This window comes from Cervus elaphus, chromosome 6, assembly GCF_910594005.1.
Source record: "Cervus elaphus chromosome 6, mCerEla1.1, whole genome shotgun sequence".
NCBI lineage: Eukaryota > Metazoa > Chordata > Mammalia > Artiodactyla > Cervidae > Cervus > Cervus elaphus.
In genome coordinates, this window is record NC_057820.1 from 12,902,641 (window position 1) to 12,922,981 (window position 20,341).

Consider the following 20,341-nt stretch of genomic DNA (forward strand, 5'->3'; position numbering starts at 1 on the left):
TTCTCGAGGCAAGAATACTGGAGTTGGTTGCCATTTCCTTCTCCAAGGGATCTTCCCGACCCAGGGATTGAACCCAGGTCTCCTGCATTGCAGGCAGATTCTTTACTGTCTGAGCCACCAGGGAAACAGTAGTTTTAGGCATTTGCCGGGTTGCTCATTAATTAAAGCTCCTTCCAGTTATTTTCAAGACAAAAGAGGAAGCCAGTGGAGAACCAAGCCTTACCTCTAGAAGGGATCTAGGTGGGATTGAGGAATGGGACCCAGGAGGGCAGCAGCAAGGACCCCCTGATTCTGAAGCCCAGCATTAGCCAAGCTCACCCACCTATTCAGCATTGACTCAGGACTCTGTAGACATCCCCTACATGGTGCCTGGCTCTGAAACGCTTCTGGCAAGAAGGAGCAGAAGGAAAGCTTACTCCTGAAAGATAGCCATTCCAGAGAGAGTGCAGGGCAAGCAGAAATGCACCAGTGCGATTCCTTTCCCAGTTTACTGCTGGACAACTCCCACCACCTTTGATGGGGTCAGAAGCCACAAATGTGCAGTGAAATATCCCTCCTGAGAGAACCCAGCAGAGCCGGAGGATTGTTCCTCATCCCCAACACAAACAGCTAAGTCTTGTAGGGAAGTTTCTGTGTGCCAGGCACTATTCTGTGCACTTACGGAAGGTAGGCACTGTTGGTCCCATTTTACAGATGGGGTAAGTGAGACACATGGAGGCCAAGTGACTCATCCAAGGTCATTTGGCAGAGTTGAGTTACGGACCTAAGCAGTCTGACTCGAGGCTGGGGTTTCCTGATCCCTGGATGGATGTCTGCAGAAGGTTCTGAGATTGCACTAAGAAGAAAGTGATTTGTTTGGAGTGGAGAACAAATCACTTTTCTTTCCTTCATGAGCATGTGGCCATGTGTCAAAGGCCAGGTAGGAGTGTTCCTTGAGATGAAGAGTGTTGGATGAATGGCTTTGCAAGCAGGTGAAGTAACAGCACACACATGGCAGCACAGAGAAGTGGGGATGTTTATTGCTAACTGGGGGCACGTGGCAAATGCCTCCTGGGACCTTGGGAGCTCTTGATAATATATGTACATTTCCTAGCTCGTTGCTGGTCACATCACACATGCAGGCCAAGCTCCTCACTTTTCTCTCTTCCCTTGAGCTCTGGTGAGTGGGGAAGAGGAAAAAATAAGAGAATTTCTTTTCCTGGCAAGTTATTTACAAAGGAAGCCAATCTAAGTCAAAGAACCCAGGTTTTGTCAAGTTAACCGTTAACCTTGTCTCTCTATTCTAAGCACGTTAGGTGTTAGATGGCGCACTGGCTTCTGACTTAGGTTTGGCAGCGACACAATTCAACATAATTATCCTCCATGGCATTAAGTTGAATACATAGGGAGCTAATTGTATTTGTTCACCTCCCCACATCCTTGCCCCCATAATATAGTGAACTAATCAGTTCACTTCATCTTTTGTAAATAGCATGTCTTTCCTAGTTACTGGAAACTGGCCGTAATTCAATCTAATTCAGAAATATTTACCAAACACTCATTATGTACCAGGGATTGCATTTGGCTCCATGAATATGGAGATCTGCTTTCAATTATCCCTTTAATTGATGAATATTTGTTAAATATGACTGTGTTCCAATACCCTGCTGGCTGTGGGGACACTGTAGAAAAACAAATATGGCCTTTGACCTTAGGGAACTTGGAGTCTAATGTTAGATCAATGATCTTAATCAGGTGCGTGTAAAATAATACACCATGGGACTTCCTTGGTGGTCTAGTAGTTAAAGAATCTGAGCTCCCACTGCAGGGGGTGAGGGTTCAATCCCTGGTCTGAGACTGAGATCTTCCATACTCCACAGCATGGCCAAAAAAAAAAAAAAAAAAAGTCAGTCAGTCTACCTATTCTACTTTTTCTTTTCTCAGGGATTTCACTGCTGTGGCCCCAGTTCAATCCCTGGTCCCAGAACTGAGATCCCACAAGCTGTGTGGTACAGCCAACAAATAAACACATTTAAAAAATAAAATAATATAGAGTGATGACTTTTGGAGGAAAGTCCCAGGATACTGTGAGACTGTATAATAAGGAGAGCAGACTCAGGCTAGAGGGTGAGGGCAGCCTTCTCTGGATGTGGAAGAATGAAGAGGAAGCAGAGTTAACAAGTGTAGGGCCCAGAAAAGAGCATTAAAGGCACAGGGAATGGGAATGGCTGCTCACAGCACAGAAAGAAAGCTCTCGTGTCTAGAGCTCAGTGGGTGCGGGTATGGGGATGGGAGGTGAAACAGGAGAAGTGGCAGGACCCACTGGGAAGTCTCGTGGCCACGGGGAGGAATTTTCCCCTTTCCCTGAAAGCAATGGAGGGGGGTCTTGGAGGAGGGTAAGCAAAAGATGAGCAAGACCCCCTTCCTGAGAGAGGATGCTGGAAGACCACGGTGGTTTGTCCAGGCGAGAAATGATATGGTTTAGACCAGAGGGTGACCACAGGGTAGATGGATGGGAGAGACAGTGAAGAGGTGGAATGGGCCTCACCTAGTGAAGGATTAGGGGTGGAGTTGAGAAAGAGAGGATTCAGGGATGAGTTCCGGGCTTTGAGCTTATGAGGTCAAATGAATGTTGAACCACTCGATCTAGATGTGCTTGCTTTCTTTCTTTCTTTTTTAAATTGATGTATGGTTGATTTGGAGCTTCAGCTTCAGCATCAGTCCTTCCCATGAATATTCAGGGTTGATTTCCTTTAGGATTATCAGAGGATGCAATGGTTAGATAGCATCACCAACTGAATGAACATGAATTTGAGCAAACTCCAGGAGATAGTGGAGGACAGTAGAGGGATAGTGGAGGACAGATAGCCTGGTGTGCTGCAGTCCAAGGGACTGTAAAAGTTGGACATGACTTAGTGACTGAACAACAATGACAAATGGTTGAGCTACAATATTGTGTTAGTTTCAGGTGTATACCAAAGTGATTCAGTTATATATTCAGCCATATATATATGTATATATTCAGCCATATATATGCACACACATTCTTTTTCATATTCTTTTCCATTGTGGTTTATCTCAGGATATTGAATATAGTTTCTGTGCTCTACAGTAGGACCTTGTTGTCCGTCCATCCTCTATATACTAGTTTGCATCTGCTAATCCCAAACTCCAAATCCATCCCTCTCACCTGCCTCCCCCTTGGCAACCACCAGTCTATATATATATGTGCTTGTGTATATATATATATACACATATATTCTTTTCTATTAGAGGTTATAGGAGGGATTGGGGGCAGGAGGAGAAGGGGACCACAGAGGATGAGATGGCTGGATGGCATCACCAACTCGATGGGCATGAGTTTGAGTAAACTCCTGGAGCTGGATATGGACAGGGAGGCCTGGCATGCTGCGATTCATGGGGTTGCAAAGAGTTGGACATGACTGAGTGACTGAACTAAACTGAACAAGATACTGAATATAGTTCCCTGTGTAATACAGTAGGTCCTTGTTGTTTATCTATTTTATATATAGTAGTGTGTATCTGTTAATCCCAAAGGGAATACACATACGTGATATTGTATGATATTTGTCTTTCTTCGTCTGACTTAGTTCCCTTAGTATTATGACTTCTAGGTCCATCCATGTTGCTGCAAATGGAATTATTTTGCTCTTTTAAAATGGCTGAGTAACAGCCATTAAAAAGAATTCATTTGAATCAGTTCTAATGAGATGGATGAAACTGGAGCCCATTATACAGAATGAAGTAAGCCAGAAAGATAAAGACCAATACAGTATACTAACACATATATATGGAATTTAAAAAGATGGTAATGATAACCCAGTATGCAAAACAGAAAAAGAGACACAGATGTATAGAACAGACTTTGGGACTCTGTGGGAGAAGGCGAGGGTGGGACGTTCTGAGAGAACAGCATTGAAACAAGTATACTATCAAGGGTGAAACAGACCACCAGCCCAGGTTGGATGCATGAGACAAGTGCTCAGGGCTGGTGCACTGGGAAGACCCAGAGGGATGGGATGGAGAGGGAGGTGGGAGAGGGGATCGGGATGGGGAGCACATGTAAATCCATGGCTGATTCATGTCAATGTATGGCAAAAACCACTACAATATTGTAAAGTAATTAGCCTCCAACTAATAAAAATAAATGAAAAAAAATAATAAGTGGAAATAGAATAAAATACAAAAATACAAAAAAAATAAAAAATAAAAAAATAAAATAAAATGGCTGAGTAATATTCCATTGTGTTATATGTACCATATCTTCTTTATCCGTTCATTTGTTGATGGACATTTTGGTTGCTTCCATGTCTTAGGCATTGTAAATAGTTCTGCTGTGGACACTAGGGTGCATGTATCTTTTCTAATATAGTTTTTCTGGATATATGCCCAAGAGTGGAGTTGATGGATCATATGGCAACTCTATTTTTAGTCTTTTGAGAAATCTCCACACTTTCCTCCATAGTGGCTGCACCAATTTGCATTCCCACCAACAGCGTAGGAGGGTTCCCTTTTCCCCACACCCTCTCCTAGGTTTTGTTTTGGATCCTTTGAAATGGTTCAGGGTAACTCTGAAGCCTCCAGGAGTCACTGTGGGGTTGGCATCAATCTGTACACACAGCCTGGAAAGTTACTGGCCGTTAGGTGATGATGAAAGCCCTTGGAGCCAGTAAGGAAAGGAAGGTTGTAGGGTGGAGGTTTGATGGAATCCAGTATTTAATAGATGGGAGGTAAAGGATGAATGCGCAAAAGAACTCATGCATGAAATGGAATGTTGAGAAGGCGTACTTCCATAGAAGACAAGCAGATGTTTCAAAAGGGAGAGAGTGGCCAAGTAAAGGGGGGACAGAAAACTGTCCATTGGCTCGAGTGGTATGGCCATACTTTGTTGATGTTGTGCTGTGGGGATGAGGTATAAGCCATACTGGAATAAGGCAATAGAGACCTAGAATGGGGAGCCCCATCAAGAAACATGGTGAAAGAGAGGCGTGAGACAGGGCAGTGCTTGCTTGCTTGCTACATCGCTTCAGTCATGTCTGACTCTTTGTGACCCTATGGAATAGAGCCTGCCGGGCTCCTCTGTCCATGGGATTCTCCAGGCGAGAATACTGGAGTGGGCTGGAGACAAGACAATACAGGGTTTGAAATCATTGTCCTCCTTCTGGCTCATGATACCAGAGGTGAGACACCCGAGCAGGAGAAGACTACGATATGGTCGTGTCACCTGGGGCTCCAGAGGTTTCATAATGGAGGCAGGATCAGCTCCTTGGACACTGAGACAGGTGAGCTGATGTCTGAATGTGTAAGGTAATAATGCTTGGTGGACAAGACAGACTAGAAGTAAAGTCATCTTGGTAAAGGGAATACAGGGTGCAAGAATCTGGTAATCCAAGTATCCAAGTTTTTCTCTGTTATCCCTTCCCTCTGGCCCAAAAGATGTCTCTCCTCCTTTATATACATTGGGGAAGTGTTAATTGCCAAGTATATGTGTTGGGGGCTGGGGAGTGGAATATGCAAAGTAGCCATTCAGTGGTGGAGTGTTGTTACAGCAAACGATGCAGTAAACCAGAAGCCATTGGAAAGAAATGGTTAGATATTCAGGTGAAGACATTTTAAGAATCAATACAAGGATTGACAAATCTAACTTGTTCCTTTTTTTTTCTTTTACAGTCAACTTTGACCATTTTCAGATTCTGCGGGCCATTGGTAAAGGCAGTTTTGGAAAGGTAAGAATGGTGGATTTTAAAAAATTTCATCAATTAAATATAAAAGTTCTGACCACTGGACTTATGCTTATGTGCATGTTTGTGAGTTTGTTTTTGTGTTGATTGCTGGGCACTGGGAATTTCCTGTTTGGCAGAAAGATTTGAATTTGCCAAATTTGAAATGTGAAAGGAAGTCTGAATAGTTTCCTTTGGATACGCTGTAATTTCATTCTGAAAATCAAATTACCACGGCTGCCCTGCTTTAGGTGAATTACAATGGTAATTATTTCAAGGTTGCTAATGCTATTTTTTCTTTGAGAATCTAAATAAGGAAAGTGGAAAAAACCCACAAATTTATGTGATGGCCAACTGCAGCTTTTTCCTTCAATGTAGGCATTTTATTTAAAAAGTTATTGTGGAAAGCAGACTTAACATGAGATCTGCTTGCTTAAATTTTTAAGTGTACAATATACGTATTATTGTTGGCTATACAGAGAACACTCTACTGCAGATCTCTAGAACTTATTCGTCCTGCTTGACTGAAACTTTATGCCCATTAGATAGTAATTCCCCATGCCCTCATCCCCTTAGCCCCTGGAAACCAGCATTCCAGTCTTGCTTCTATGAATTTGACTATTTTAAATACCACGTATACATGGAATCATGCAGTATTTACCTTTCTGTGACTGGTTTATTTCACTTGGAGTAATACCCTCAAGATTTAATCTGTGTTGAATAAAAGTGGCAAGCATGGGCATTCTTGTCGTTCCTGATCTAAAAGGAAGAACTTTCAGCTCTGCACTTGAGTATGATAGTAGTTGTGGTTCATCATATATGGCCTTTTACTATGTTGAAGTATATTTCTTTTATACTCACTCTGTTGAGAGTTTTTTTATCATAAATAAATGTTGAATTTTGTCAAAAGCTTTTTCTGCCTCTATTGAGATGATCAGGTGATTTTTAGCCTTCATTCTGTTAATGTGGTATATCATGCTAATTGATTTGCCAATGTTGAATCATCCTTGCAGCCCTGGAATAAATCCCACTTGAACAGGGTACGTGATCCTTTTAATATATTGTTGAATGCAGTTTGCTAATACTTCGTTGAAGATTTTTTGCAGGTATATTCATCAGGTATATTGGCCTATAATTTTCTTTTTTTGTGTGATCCTTGTTTGGTTTTGGTATCAGGGTAATGCTGACCTTGTAAAATGAGTTTGGGAATGTTCGCTCCTCCACAATTTTTAGGAAGAGTCTGAGAAATATAAGTATTAAACTTTTGGGCATTTGGTAGTATTCACCAGTGAAGCCTTTTCATACTGTTCATGGGGTTCTCATGGCAAGAATACTGAAGTGGTTTGCCATTCCCTTCTCCAGTGGACCACGTTTTGTCAGAACTCTCCACCATGACCTGTCCATCTTGAGTGGCCTTACACATCATGGCTCATAGTTTCATTGAGTTAGACAAGGCTGTGGTCCATGTGATCAGATTGGTTAGTTTTCTGTAATTGTGGTTTTCATTCTGTCTGCCCTCTGATGGAGAAGGGTAAGAGGTTTATGGAAGCTTCCTGATACCTTAGGAAGCATCACTACAAACAAAGCTAGTGGAGGTAATGGAATTCCAGTTGAGCTATTTCAAATCCTAAAAGATGATGCTGTGAAAGTGCTGCACTCAATATGCCAGCAAATTTGGAAAACTCAGCAGTGGCCACAGAATTGGAAAAGGTCAGTTTTCATTCCAATCCCAAAGAAAGGCAATGCCAAAAAATGCTCAAACTACCACACAATTGCACTCATCTTACACACTAGCAAAGTAATGCTCAAAATTCTCCAAGCCAGGCTTCAACAGTACGTGAACCAGGAACTTCCAGATGTTCAAGCTGGATTTAGAAAAGACAGAAGAACCAGAGATCAAATTGCCCACATCTGTTGGATCATTGAAAAAGCAAGAGAATTCCAGAAATACATCTACGTCTGCTTTATTGACTACACCAAAGCCTTTGACTGTGGATCACAACAAACTGTGGAAAATTCTTCAAGAGATGGGAATACCAGACCACCTGAGCTGCCTCCTGAGAAACCTGTATGAAGGTCAAGAAGCAACAGTTAGAACTGGACATGGAACAACTGAATGGTTCCAAATAGGGAAAGGAGTACGTCAAGGCTGTATATTGTCACCCTGCTTATTTAACTTCTTTGCAGAGTACATCATGCGAAATGCCAGGCTGGATGATGCACAAGCTGGAATCAAGATTGCTGGGAAAAATATCGATAACCTCAGATATGCAGATGACACCACCCTTATGGCAGAAATCAAAGAACTAAAGATCCTCTTGATGAAAGTGAAAGAGGAGAGTGAAAAAGCTGGCTTAAAGCTCAACATTCAGAAAACTAAGATCATGGCATCCAGTTCCGTCACTTCATGACAAACAGATGGGGAAACAGTGGAAACAGTAACAGACTTTATTTTTGGGGGCTCCAAAATCACTGCAGATGGTGACTGCAGCCATGAAATTAAAAGACACTTGCTCCATGAAAGAAAAGCTATGATCAACCTAGACAGCATATTAAAAAGCAGAGACATTACTTTGCCGACAAAGGTCCGTCTAGTCAAAGCTTTGGTTTTTCCAGTAGTCGTGTATGGATGTGAGAATTGGACTATTAAGAAAGCTGAGCGCTGAAGAATTGATGCTTTTGAACTGTGGTATTGGAGAAGACTCTTGGGAGTTCCTTGGAGGAGACTCAGCCGGTCTCCAGGAGGAGAACCAGCCAGTCAATCCTAAAGGAAATCAGTTCTGAATATTCATTGGAAGGACTGATGCTGAAGCTGAAACTCGAATACTTTGGCCACCTGATGCGAAGAACTGACTCATTGAAAAAGACCCTGATGCTGGGAAAGACTGAAGGTTGGAGAAGGGGATGACAGAGGATAAGATGGTTGGATGGCATCACCAATGCAATGGACATGAGTTTGAGTAGGCTCCCGGAGTTGGTGATGGACAGGGAAGCCTGATGTGCTGCAGTCCATGGGGTCGCAAAGAGTCAGGCATGACTGAGCGACTGAACTGAACTGATTTGATACTTTCTTATATTTTCTATCTCTGGTGAAGTACTGTCTTTGTTTATCCATTCTTCTCTCAAGTTTAGTGAGAATCTTTATGACCAATATTTTGAACTCTGTTTCAGCTAAACTACTTATCTCACTTTCATTATGGGTTTTTAAACTGGTAGTTGTATCTTTTCCTTTTATTTGAAATATATTCCTTTCTCTCCTCATTTTGCTTGACTGTCTGTGTTTGTGTCAAATATTAGGTGAAGCAGCTATCTCTGCCAGTCTTGAAATACTGGCCTTATGAAGGAGATCAATTTTATTGCTTAACCTTGCCCTAGCTCTTGATTATCTCTTAAATGTTTGTGATTATCTTAGCTCTGTGACTTATTCTTCATAGTTCCCAGTTGTTGAAGGTGTGCCAAGACCTGTGAGTGTTCCAGAGAGTGGAATTTTTGCTAGCCCTTAGTTTCAGGCTGATTAGAAGCTGGACCTGTAGGCCACACCTCTTAAGTTATGCCACTATATATAGTAATATAGAACTGCAATTGTAAACCTTGCTGGCCTTCACACCAGATGATCTACACATGTCTCCTTGGTGACAGCCGCAAAAATCAGGGCTCCAGATGAGTGTTTGATCTAATTTCTGGGCTTCTCTAGTGGTTCAGTTGGTAAAGAATCTGCCTGCAATGCAGGAGACCTGGGTTCACTCCCTGGATCTGGAAGATCCCCTGGGGGAGGAAATGGCAGCCCACTTCAGTACTCTTGCCTGGAGAATTCCATGGACAGAGGAGCCAGGAAGGCTATAGTCCATGGGATCGCAGAGTCAGACACGACTGTGCGACTTTCACTTTCACTGGGAGTTACCAGGGAGCTGCAGTGAGTTCAAGGGAGTACACAAAGACATCCCCTAGACCCCTTCCATAGCCTGTAAATGTATGGAAAACTGGAAGCCTGTCCCTCGGGCTAAAGCTCCAAGACAGGTAGATAGGCTTTTTTCACAGGAAGTCTGGGGCTACATCTCAGCCGACTGTCTGTACAGTAACTGGAGTATGGGGGCCTGCCAAGAATAGTCTCTCTGGTTTTCTCAGACCCATGGGGCCCCAAAACACAATTCCCCCTGGACAGCAGAGCCAGATGCTCAAGGGGCATCCCCTGTGTGGCCTGCATGCACCTACTGGCTCTGGCAGGGCTGAGATGCAGCGTGAGGATGAGGCATGAACACTGGTGCTAGAAAGGGAGAGGATAAGAATGGCACCAGGAAGACTCCCAGCCGATTCCTGCCCCTCAGCAGAGCTTTAAGGTTAGTAAATGAATCTCCTTCACATGTGATCTAAACCTAGGCCTGTTTGTTGCTTTTGCACTGGGCCCAGGGTGAGTGTAGCCCTATATTCTTCCAGATGTAAATCCTGCTGGGTTTCAAAGCCAGACCTTTTGGAGGCTCTCCTTACCAGTGCTGGTTCCAAGGGTTGAGATGCCTGATGTAGGCACAAACCCCTGGCTCTTTTGAGTGAAGTTTCCTATTTGTGAGCTCCCTCCCAATTTCACCAATTTCAGGTCACCAGGCTGGGGGTGGAGTGTTTTTGTTTTTTTTGGTTTTTTTTTTTTGCGAGATCACATCTCTGCTTCTCCTTCCCGTCTCGATGTGGCTTTTTTATCCTTTATTGTGGAGAAGCTGTTCAGCTAGTTTTCAGGTCATTCTCATAGGGATTTTTCCATGTGTAGTTGTAAATTTATTGTGTCCGTGGAAGGAGATGAATCCAGGACCTTCCTACACCACCATCCTGAACCACCTCCTTCCTTGGTCTCCGTCTTCACTGATTATAACAATCTAGTTGTTTTATCCATTTCTGAGCCAGTTGTACAAAATCTCCAACTCTGATCCTAGAGTTGTTTCTTCTTCCTTTAATTCTGTCAGTTTTCCTTTTGACACTTTGAAGGTCTGTTATTAGGTTCATACAGATTTATAGTTGTTATGACCTCATGATGGATTGACCTTTTTATCATTGTTAAATGTTCTTTTCTATCTCTGCTAATAATCTTGTTTTTTGAAGCTTATTTTCTCTGAAATTCATATAGTTATTCTAGCCTACATGGCATATATTTTTCCATGCATTTTCTTTCATTCTATCTGTGTCTTTATATTTGACATAAATCTCTTGGATAGTTAGGTCTTATGTGTATGCTTGCTAAGTTGCTTCAATTGTATCCAACTCTTGGTGACCCTATGGACTGTAACCTGCCTGTCTCCCCTGTCATGGGATTCTCCAGGTGAGAGTACTGGAGTGGGTTGCCATTCCCTTCTCCAGGAATCTTCCCAACCCAGGGATTGAACCTGCATCTTTTACATCTCCTGCATTGCCAGGCAGGTTCTGTACCACCAGCACCACCTGGGAACTTGTTTCTTTTTAAATCTGTCTGGCAATCTCTACCTTTTAGTCTATTCACAGTAAATGTAGTTATTGATTTGGTTTCAGTTAGGCTTAGCTTGGTTTTATTTGCTCATGTTCTCTCTTTTGTTCTTTGGTTTCTCTCTTCCTGTTTTGTTTTAGATTAACCAAAGATTTAGAGTCTCCATTTATCTCATGACTTACAGTCATGCTTCCTTGTTTTAAAATTGTTGCTCTAGAGATTATAATACATATCCTCAGGGCTTCCCCTGTGGCTCAGCTGGTAAAGAATCTGCCTGCAATGTGGGAGACCTGGGTTCAGTCCTTGGGTTGGGAAGATCCCCTGGAGAAGGGAAAGGCTACCCACTCCAGTATTCTGGCCTGGAGAATTTCATGGACTGTATAGTCCATGGGGTTGCAAAGTTGGACACGACTGAGCAACTTTCACCTCACAGTTTATTTCAATCTGCTTAGAGTTAATATTTTATACTTCACATAAAATCTAAAAACCTGGCAACTGTATAGATCTATTTACCACACCTGTCAACTCTTATACTATACTTGTCATATGTGTTATAGTTTATAAACCATAAATTTCCAATACAATGTTATATTTTGTTGCTTTGAATGCATATAAATATATACATATATAATGTATATATAAAATATATTATATATATTTTAAAATATGTGGGTTTTTTGGCCTTTAAAAAATTAGAAGGAAAATAGCCCTTAATAATTACTCATAACTTTCATGAAGGTATGAATTTCCCTCTGGTAACCTTTAGTATTTTATGTGGCACAAATCTCCAATCAATGCATTCTCTTAATTGTATTTTATCTGAAACTCCAATTGCTTTGGCCACCTGATGTGAAGAGCTGACTCACTGGAAAAGACCCTGATGCTGGGAAAGATTGAGGGCAGGAGAAGAAGGGGATGACAGAGGATGAGATGGTTGGATGGCATCACTGACTCAATGGACATGAGTTTGAGTAAACTCTGGGAGTTGGTGATGGACAGGGAGGCCTGGTGTGCTGCAGTCCATGGGGTCGCAAAGAGGTGGAGCTGAACTGAAATGCATTTATTTCACTTTTCTTGAGGACTACTTCTACTGGATACAGATTATTGGATTGACAGCTTTTTCTTCATTGCTTTAAAGATTTTGTGCCTTTGTCAACTGAGTGACCTCTGTGCTTTCTGCTGGGAGGTCATTAATCTGAATCATTATTATCTGATAGTAATATGTCACATCCATCTCTCTCTTTTCAAGATTTTCCTTTAATCTTTGACTTTCAGCAGTTTGACTATGATATTCCTAGGTATAAGTTCTGGATTAAAAGAAAATAGTTTCTCTTTTCTTAGATTTCCCATATTTTCATTTATTTCCACTATATTGCCCTTTATACTATGCAGCTTAGTCTTAGTCTCAAGAGCTGTTTTCATATCCTTTATTCTATTTCCAACATCTGGGTCATCTTAAGATTCACCTTAATTAAGGATGGGTCACATTTTCCTGGTTCTTTATATGCTGAGTAATTTGGGGTTGCATCCTGGATATCGCAAATGTTATGTTGTATAGACTTTGGATTGTGTTGTATTTCTTTGAAAATATATTTTTAATAAGCAGTTACCTTGGTTGGATTTATACTGCTTACTCTCTTCTTGGGCATGCACACAGATCTCAGTTCCTTTCTTTTTTTCTTTTGCTCTGTACTGCTTACAGTCTGCTCTATACATGTGATTTTTAGGGGTCAGCCAGAGGCGTGGACAGAGTTTATGTGCTGTGTTTGAGGTTCTTCTCCAGATTTCTTAGAAGAAGAGTGATGATCCAGAGAATTTAGAAAGCTTGCCTATAGTCCCGTGGGGAGGGTTGAACTTCAGCAACAACAACAAAACATTTAAAAAATTCTGTTAAATCATTGCTTTCTGTTGTCACTTATCCTAGTGTTGAGCATTTTGTGGCTGAAGAAAACTTGAAGCAGCTCCCTTAATCCATAACACAATTGACACCACATAGAGGTGCATCATTTTACCCTCGAGTCAGTGGTTATCTTGGCCCTGAGTCCTTTGTACCCTTTCTTGTCAGTACTATCAGATCTGTTAGCCTGGGCCCTCATGAGTTATTACTTGATTATATCCTGAAAGCTTTCTTTTCCTTTCCTGTCTTTATCTGTGCCGCTATTTGGCTGCTGGCTTGGTTCTCAGAACCTGTAGTTCAGAGCATAAATATATTCAAGCTTTGGTTATAGTGGGTGTTCTGAAGAAAAATACAAGCTTTCTAGAGGAGACTTTATTTTTAAGTCACTCTTAGGTTCTGGCAATTTCTTGATGACACCCAGATTCATGTAAATGTACACAAACATCCAGTATTCAGGATGAGGTTACTTCAAGGCAATCAAACAAAGCTCTGTTCTGGTCAAAATACCAAATAACTACTGCCTTTCATGGTCAATGTAGATGAGCCTACATGACTATTATGAGACTCAAGGTGGAAGTGTGCTGGGCTAGGATGAAGAAAACCACCCTCCTACTATTGAATGGGTACTTTGGCTTTGCTTTCAGCCTTTGGTGGGTTTGATAGCTGGCATTTATTAAGAGTTTTCAAGAAAGACATTTCATTGTTAAAGTATGACAATAGCCTTGGTTATCAGGAAAAAGCACATGTGAATTTGCAGAAATCTTATTTGACTTTCATGCGGGGGGTAGATTGTGCTTCCCCAGTGAAGCACCAAAGTAAACAGCTGCGGGCGATCCTTTGGTTTTAGCAAGAATTTACTGAAGGGTTCTATAACACTTTTCTGACTAAATTCTAGGACAGTTGAGGCATGGCAGATGAATTTCTACATATCTCAGTGGAAACACTTTAGATCTGGGAAACAGGCTGACTCTGATATGCTTTAGTTGTGCTTACTTGGGATAGTGAATTAACCACTCTGAAGCTTAGTTTTCTCATCTGTAAAAAGAAAAGGGAATGGTGAATCAGTGGACTCTAAAGGCTGTTGTTTTCAACTGTCCAGCATGTTTTTCACGTCCCTTTTTTTTTTTTTTTTAATCACAATAGCATCTCTTTTCTTCAGAAAACACCTCCTCCACCCCATGTGGACATGTCAGTCCCTGTGATGCCCCCTCACCTTCTGAGATCGGTGTGTGATGTGGTTGTGCCAGCCACTTAGGCCATATTCCTAGACCAGTGCTTGGTCCACGGAGTGGCTGTGTGACCCAAACAGAGCCATTCAGAATCCTTCCACGGAATCGGAGGTGAAAGACTTCTTGTCATCCTGTCATGAGTGATGTGTGTAAGAAAACAGATCTGCAAGAGTTGGTGACCATTTTTCTCAGGCACAAGGACTCACCCCCATGTGGGACCTCCATGTAGAGGGTGCCTTGAAGGCAGCCGAGGGTCAGAGAAGCTGATGCTTATACGCACAGTCCCCTGTCCATCATTGAGGGAGGGCTGCTTTAAGCCACATTGCCTCTCCTGCGCTTTTGGCTTGCCCCATTCAGGGCAGACCCTGATGCTGGGAAAGATAGAAGGCAGGAGGAGAAGGGGGATGACAGAGCATGAGATGGTTAGATGGCCTTACCAACTCAATGGACATGAATTTGGGTAAACTCTGGGAGTTGGTGATAGGGAGGCGTGGCGTGCTGCAGTCCATGGGGTCACAAAGAGTCGGACATGACTGAGCGACTGAACTGAACTGAACCTTGTTTGGCAAAGTGATAGCTCTGCTTTGAAGCATTACTACAAGGCAAAGCTGGAGGTGATGGAGAAGATCACATTGGGCTCCCAGTATTTGCAACCTGGAGAGTCTTGGCTGACTCACAATCATTGTCCTAGGAACTGAACCCTTTTACCATCCTTCTCTTCTTAAAGCTCAGTGTGCTGGGCCTTATTATCTCCATTTTACACATGATGCGTCAGAAGCCTGGAGAAGACCCCACTGCCACCAGCCTGTTTTGTTCCCACATGTCCCTCCCAAATACAGAAGTTAGGAAGAAAGTAGCTTTAGTCACATGTGTATTAACAAGAAACCATGAGAGTCAGGAGGAGAGAGTCCATTAACATCCAAAAACATTGGACATTTGCTTTGGGAAGGAACAACATGTTGGAGAGAGAGCATGAGCTTTTGAGATGGGGAAGCCTGAGCTCAGATTCTGCTGCTTCTAGCCGTATGAACTTAGAGTAGTCATAAATTTTCTGCAAACCTCTGTTTTCTCTCCAAAAAAAATGAGAATGCCCATTTTTGTCATTATTATGTTCATAGTTTCCTTATCCTTGAACATAGAGAGCACATGAGTAATAGTCCCGTAGAAGTCCTTGTTTGCTAATTTCATCACTGGTGCCATTTCTGGGTCTGTTTCTCTTTATTAATTTCCTTCCTTCTTATGGGCCATATTTTTCTGCTTCTTTTCACGTCTAGGAATTTTTTGGACACGGGAAAGTCCAATTTTACTTTATATTTTTATTTCCCTGGTGGCTTAGACGGTAAAGAATCTGCCTGCAATGCGGGAGACCCAGGTTTGATCCCTGGGTGGGGAAGATTCCCTGGAGAAGGGAATGGAAACCCACTCCAGTATTCTTGCCTGGAAAACCCCATGGACAGAGGAGCCTGGCGGGCTTTGAAGAGTCGAACATGACTGAGCAACTGACACTTTCATAGTTGATTTATAATGTTAAGTTTCAGGTGCCCAAAATAATGATTTGATGTTTTCATAGATTATAGTCCATTTGCAATTATAAAGTGTTGGTTATAGTCCCTGTGCCATACATTATATCCTTGTGTCTTATTTATTTTGTACCCAGTAGCATGTCCCTCTTAATTTCCTTGCCTTCTCTTTCCCTTCCCCCTACCCAGCTTTCCTGTGGTAGCCACTCAAATAGAACTCATAGAAATGAGAACTACAATATATGAAATGAAGTATTCATTGGATGGGATATTAACAGCAGATCAGGCAGAGGATGAGATGGTTAGATAGCATCACCATCTCAATAGACATGAATTTGAGCAAACTCTGGGAGATAGTGGAGGATAGAGGAGCCTGGCGTGTTGCAGTCCATGGAGTTGCAAAGAGTTGGACCCAACTTAGTGACTGAATAACAACAATGAATGCAGTGTGGAAGAAAACGTTAGTGAACTTGAAGATCTAGCAGTGGAAGCTATACAAATGAAGTACTGAGGAAAAAATTAACAGAGCTTCAGTAACTTATGGGCTTCCCTTGTGGCTCTGCTGGTAAAGAATCCCCCTGCCTGCAATGTGGGAGACCTGGGATCAACCCCTGGACTGGGAACATCCCCTGGAGGAGGGAAAGGTTACCAACTCCAGTATTCAGGCCTGGAGAATTCCATGGACTATACAGTCCATGGGGTCACAAACAGTCAGACACGACTGAGTGACTTTCACTTTCACTTCACTTTCAGTGACTTATGGAACAAAATGCAGTGATTTACCGTATGTGTAATTGGAGTTTCAGAAGGAGGGATGGGCATATAAGATACATTTGGAGAAATAATGGTTTATTTGTTTAATTGATGAAAATGATAAAATCATATCCAGAAAGTTCAACCAACTCCAAACAAAAGGAACACAAGGAAAACATCATCAAAGATCATCATAGTCAAATTAATAAATAGCTTATAACCATTAATAGAAAATCTTGAAATGAACCAGGGGACAAAAGGACACATTGTGTTTGGAAATGGAAGCTATGCAAGCCAAAGATAGTGGAACAGCATTTTTTAAGTGATAATAGAGAAGAACCATCAATCTAGAATTCTGTATTGAATCGAACAAAAATACCTTTCTGAAATGAAGACTTTAAAAGAAGGAAAGAATGCTCAGAGTGATCTTCAAAGTTTACTGTGAAAATAAGGGGCAGAGACCATACAACTCCTGGACCTGGCATATGGTTGGCATTTTTCATATGCGTTCCATATCATCTTGGCCCTGGGTTATGTGGTGGATTCTGGAAATGTTTGGGTAGCCACCTGGAGGGATCAGGGGAAGACCTGTCTCTCAGCTTCCTCTTGCCATCCTTCACAGCACATCTTGCTTAGAGGTGGTCTTCAGATTGCTCCTCTGCCTCAGCCATCAGACTGTGAGATTCTTGAAAAATTAGGGTTGGTCCTAGTCACCTGCCAGTCCCATCAGCAGCTGGCTCAGTGCCCAGCAGGTGGGGGAGGCTCAATAAATGCTGCCTAGAGCGTGTATAAATGACAGAGAGAAAGAAGAGGGAAGGCTCCAGTCTACATAGCAGCCAGTGATATGATAAAGCATGAATTGGGTTGAATGGTTAAGGGGCTTCCCTGCCATTCAGAATGCACGCCAACCTCTTTATGCCAGCCTGCAAGGCCCTGCAATCTGGCTTATGTCTATTTCACTGACACTCCTCTCTGATCCTCCATCTTCCTGCTCATTCCTTGCAGCCCTTCTTCTCATCTCCCGAACATGCTGAACTTGTTTCTAACTCAGAACCTTATACTTGCTAGGCCCACCACCTTGATCACCTTCCCTTAGAACTCTGCAAAGGTCACTCATCCCGTACAGAGTTCTGCTCAAATGTCCCCTCCCTGAATACCCACCCCACTTGACCTCACCCCAAGCATTTCGTATCCATGTGCCCTTTCTGGTCCTGTTTTCTTCAATGCACCTCCATTACCTATAAGCCCATTAAATGCTTGTTCATTTTTCCTTGTGGTTATTGGTCTTATGCATGAGAACATAAGCTCTGTGAGGGCAGCAATGTTTCCTCATTGTTCACAATTTGATCCGCAGTACCTACTGAGTGCAACTATATGTATGTAAAGTATAATACACACACACACATATATATTTACACATATATATGGAATTTATGTATATAATGCATGTATACATGTGCATATATATACTCACTGAGCAGTATATAGATACATGTACAAATGCATTAAGCAAAATATATATATGAGCACACATTTATGAATATGCATGTATTCATACCTAGGAAGCAGTGTACATAGACACGTGTATATGTGTATAGCATATACATGTGTATGTATATGCATATATATACACAAGTATATATATAAATGTATATATATACAAATATATATATAAATGTATAGTATATATAAACACATATCTATATCTATATATATACCTTCTAAGCAGCATATATATCTATACATCTATATACATACACATTAAGTAATATATACTCACGTGCATTTGTGTATGTATAGTCACATATACATATACCCAGACTTCCCCAGTGGCTCAGTGGTAAAGAATCCGTCTGCAATGCCAGAGACTTGCAGGAGACACAGGTTCAATCCCTAGGTCAGGAACATCTCCTGGAGTAGAAAATGGCAACCTACTCCAGTATTCTTGCCTGGAAAATCCCATGGACAGAGGAGCCTGGCGGGCTACAGTCTTTGGGGTCACAGAAGAATTGGACACGGCTGAGCAACTAAACAACAATTCATATACCCACCATTCACATAGAGTGTATAGATACATACACACACTCATATATGTATATGTATGCCCACAAAGCAGTATAGTATAGATATATCTACATACATGTATATATATACACATATATGCATACACATACACACTAAGCAGTGTGTATATTTATATTCACATACAATATTTATTTACATATACAATATGTATATGATGCATATGACATATATGCTACATAATTAAATGAATGAATATTATATAAATGAGTGAAAACCTTGATAATTAACAAATTAACTGCTAATAGTTAGTTGACTGGTTTATACTGACTGCCTCTGGGTTAGGGTCCTGAGGAGAATTTCTGCATCTCCCTTGCAGCAAACTCTCATTTTTCACAAAGGGCCCCTCTCTCTCCAGGCTCACTCTCCCCGCCTCACAAGTTCCTCCTGGTCCCTTGGAAGGTGGAGCCAGTGGACGTTTTCCTTCTGCTCTGGCAGAGAAAGTCCAGGCTGGAGTACTGTGCTCAGAGTCAACTTGGAAGTCAACAGGGCTTAATTATTTTGAAGGGAAGGAGGAAGATACCTTTGGGAGAACTTCCTGAGAAGTTCACTTCAAAAGTGTCTTTCTTGGATTAGCAAGTGGGCCCTGCGCTTAGAGAGTCATAGGGTTGAAGCAAAATAAACAGAGAGTTAATTAAAATTCATGGAATAGCCAGAGGCAGTCTGCACATAAAACAGCAGAAAGTGGAATAGTTATATGATAATAGCTTTTTATGTCCCTCAAAGGCAGATTCTGGATAAAACTGAGCAGGAGTTGCACAGATGATAATTCCAGACTCCACGCTATCTTATTATGCAATGACGATCATTTCCACACACAAGCATATTATTAGCTGTCTCGTTCCACACTCCCGACTTTTACATCTGCATGTGAATTCATAGTGTGAAAAACTATTTGATTAATAGCAGACTAACCAATTTACTGCCCAGACTGCAACAAATCAATTTTGCAATTTTGAGAGATTTGGTCTTATATATCTGTTTTATCAGTTTGAATGCTCAGAAACATTTGACTGATCAGCTTATTTTTTTCCCTTAAAAATGTACACCATTTTGGAATCATTTTCATCTTTTAAGTTGCTGGGCCTCTAGGATAGGAGTAGGGGTGGAAAGGACAGCAGGATTTTGAGTCAGACAGTAAACATTTCTGCCAACTGTTCTGTCCCAGTGTTTGTCTGGGTAGTTGTGAGGGTGTGGCAAGCAAGATGAATGAGGTCCCTGATGCCACTGAGTTGACAGTTTAGTAGGGAAGATAAATACACAACGAGTATATAAACATGATTTCAATGATGATAATTGCTTTGCAGAAAATGTATAATGTAATGACTTGGGAGGGTAGGACAGCTTTCCTTGGAGGAGAGGGCAACAGAGAAGGCCTCTCTGAGACGGAGACAGTTAAGGCAAGACCTCACTGCTAAGAAGGAAGCAGACCATGTGGAGATTCAGGGGGAAGAACCTCACAGACAAAGTGGGTAGGAGATGCAAAGGTCCTGTGGTAGAGCCAGAGTTAGTGATGGGGCCGTGGTGGCAGATGTGTGTAAGATGCCCAGCCAACATCGCATCCTGCTGTAAGTGGGGGCCTGGTGCATATGTTTGCTCTTTTTGGGACATTGCAGGAGTTCATCAGTTTATAGCACAATGGTTAGACAGTTTCACCTCCAAGTCTGAAGGTGCTGAGTCGGAATTCGGGTCAA

At 41.9% G+C, this 20,341-nt stretch overlaps 1 protein-coding gene across 3 annotated transcripts in view; it reads left to right on the forward strand.

The window, feature by feature from the left end:
* Positions 1-20,341, forward strand: part of STK32B (serine/threonine kinase 32B) — a 373,746-nt gene that overhangs the window by 88,630 nt on the left and 264,775 nt on the right. For 2 of the 3 annotated variants that reach the window (XM_043906203.1, XM_043906205.1), the window contains exon 2: positions 5,671-5,726. In XM_043906203.1, the coding sequence (XP_043762138.1) occupies positions 5,671-5,726 (56 nt within the window). Of the gene's footprint in view, positions 1-5,187; positions 5,283-5,670; positions 5,727-20,341 lie in introns of those variants that run through there. The other variant, XM_043906206.1, reaches the window with a different exon arrangement.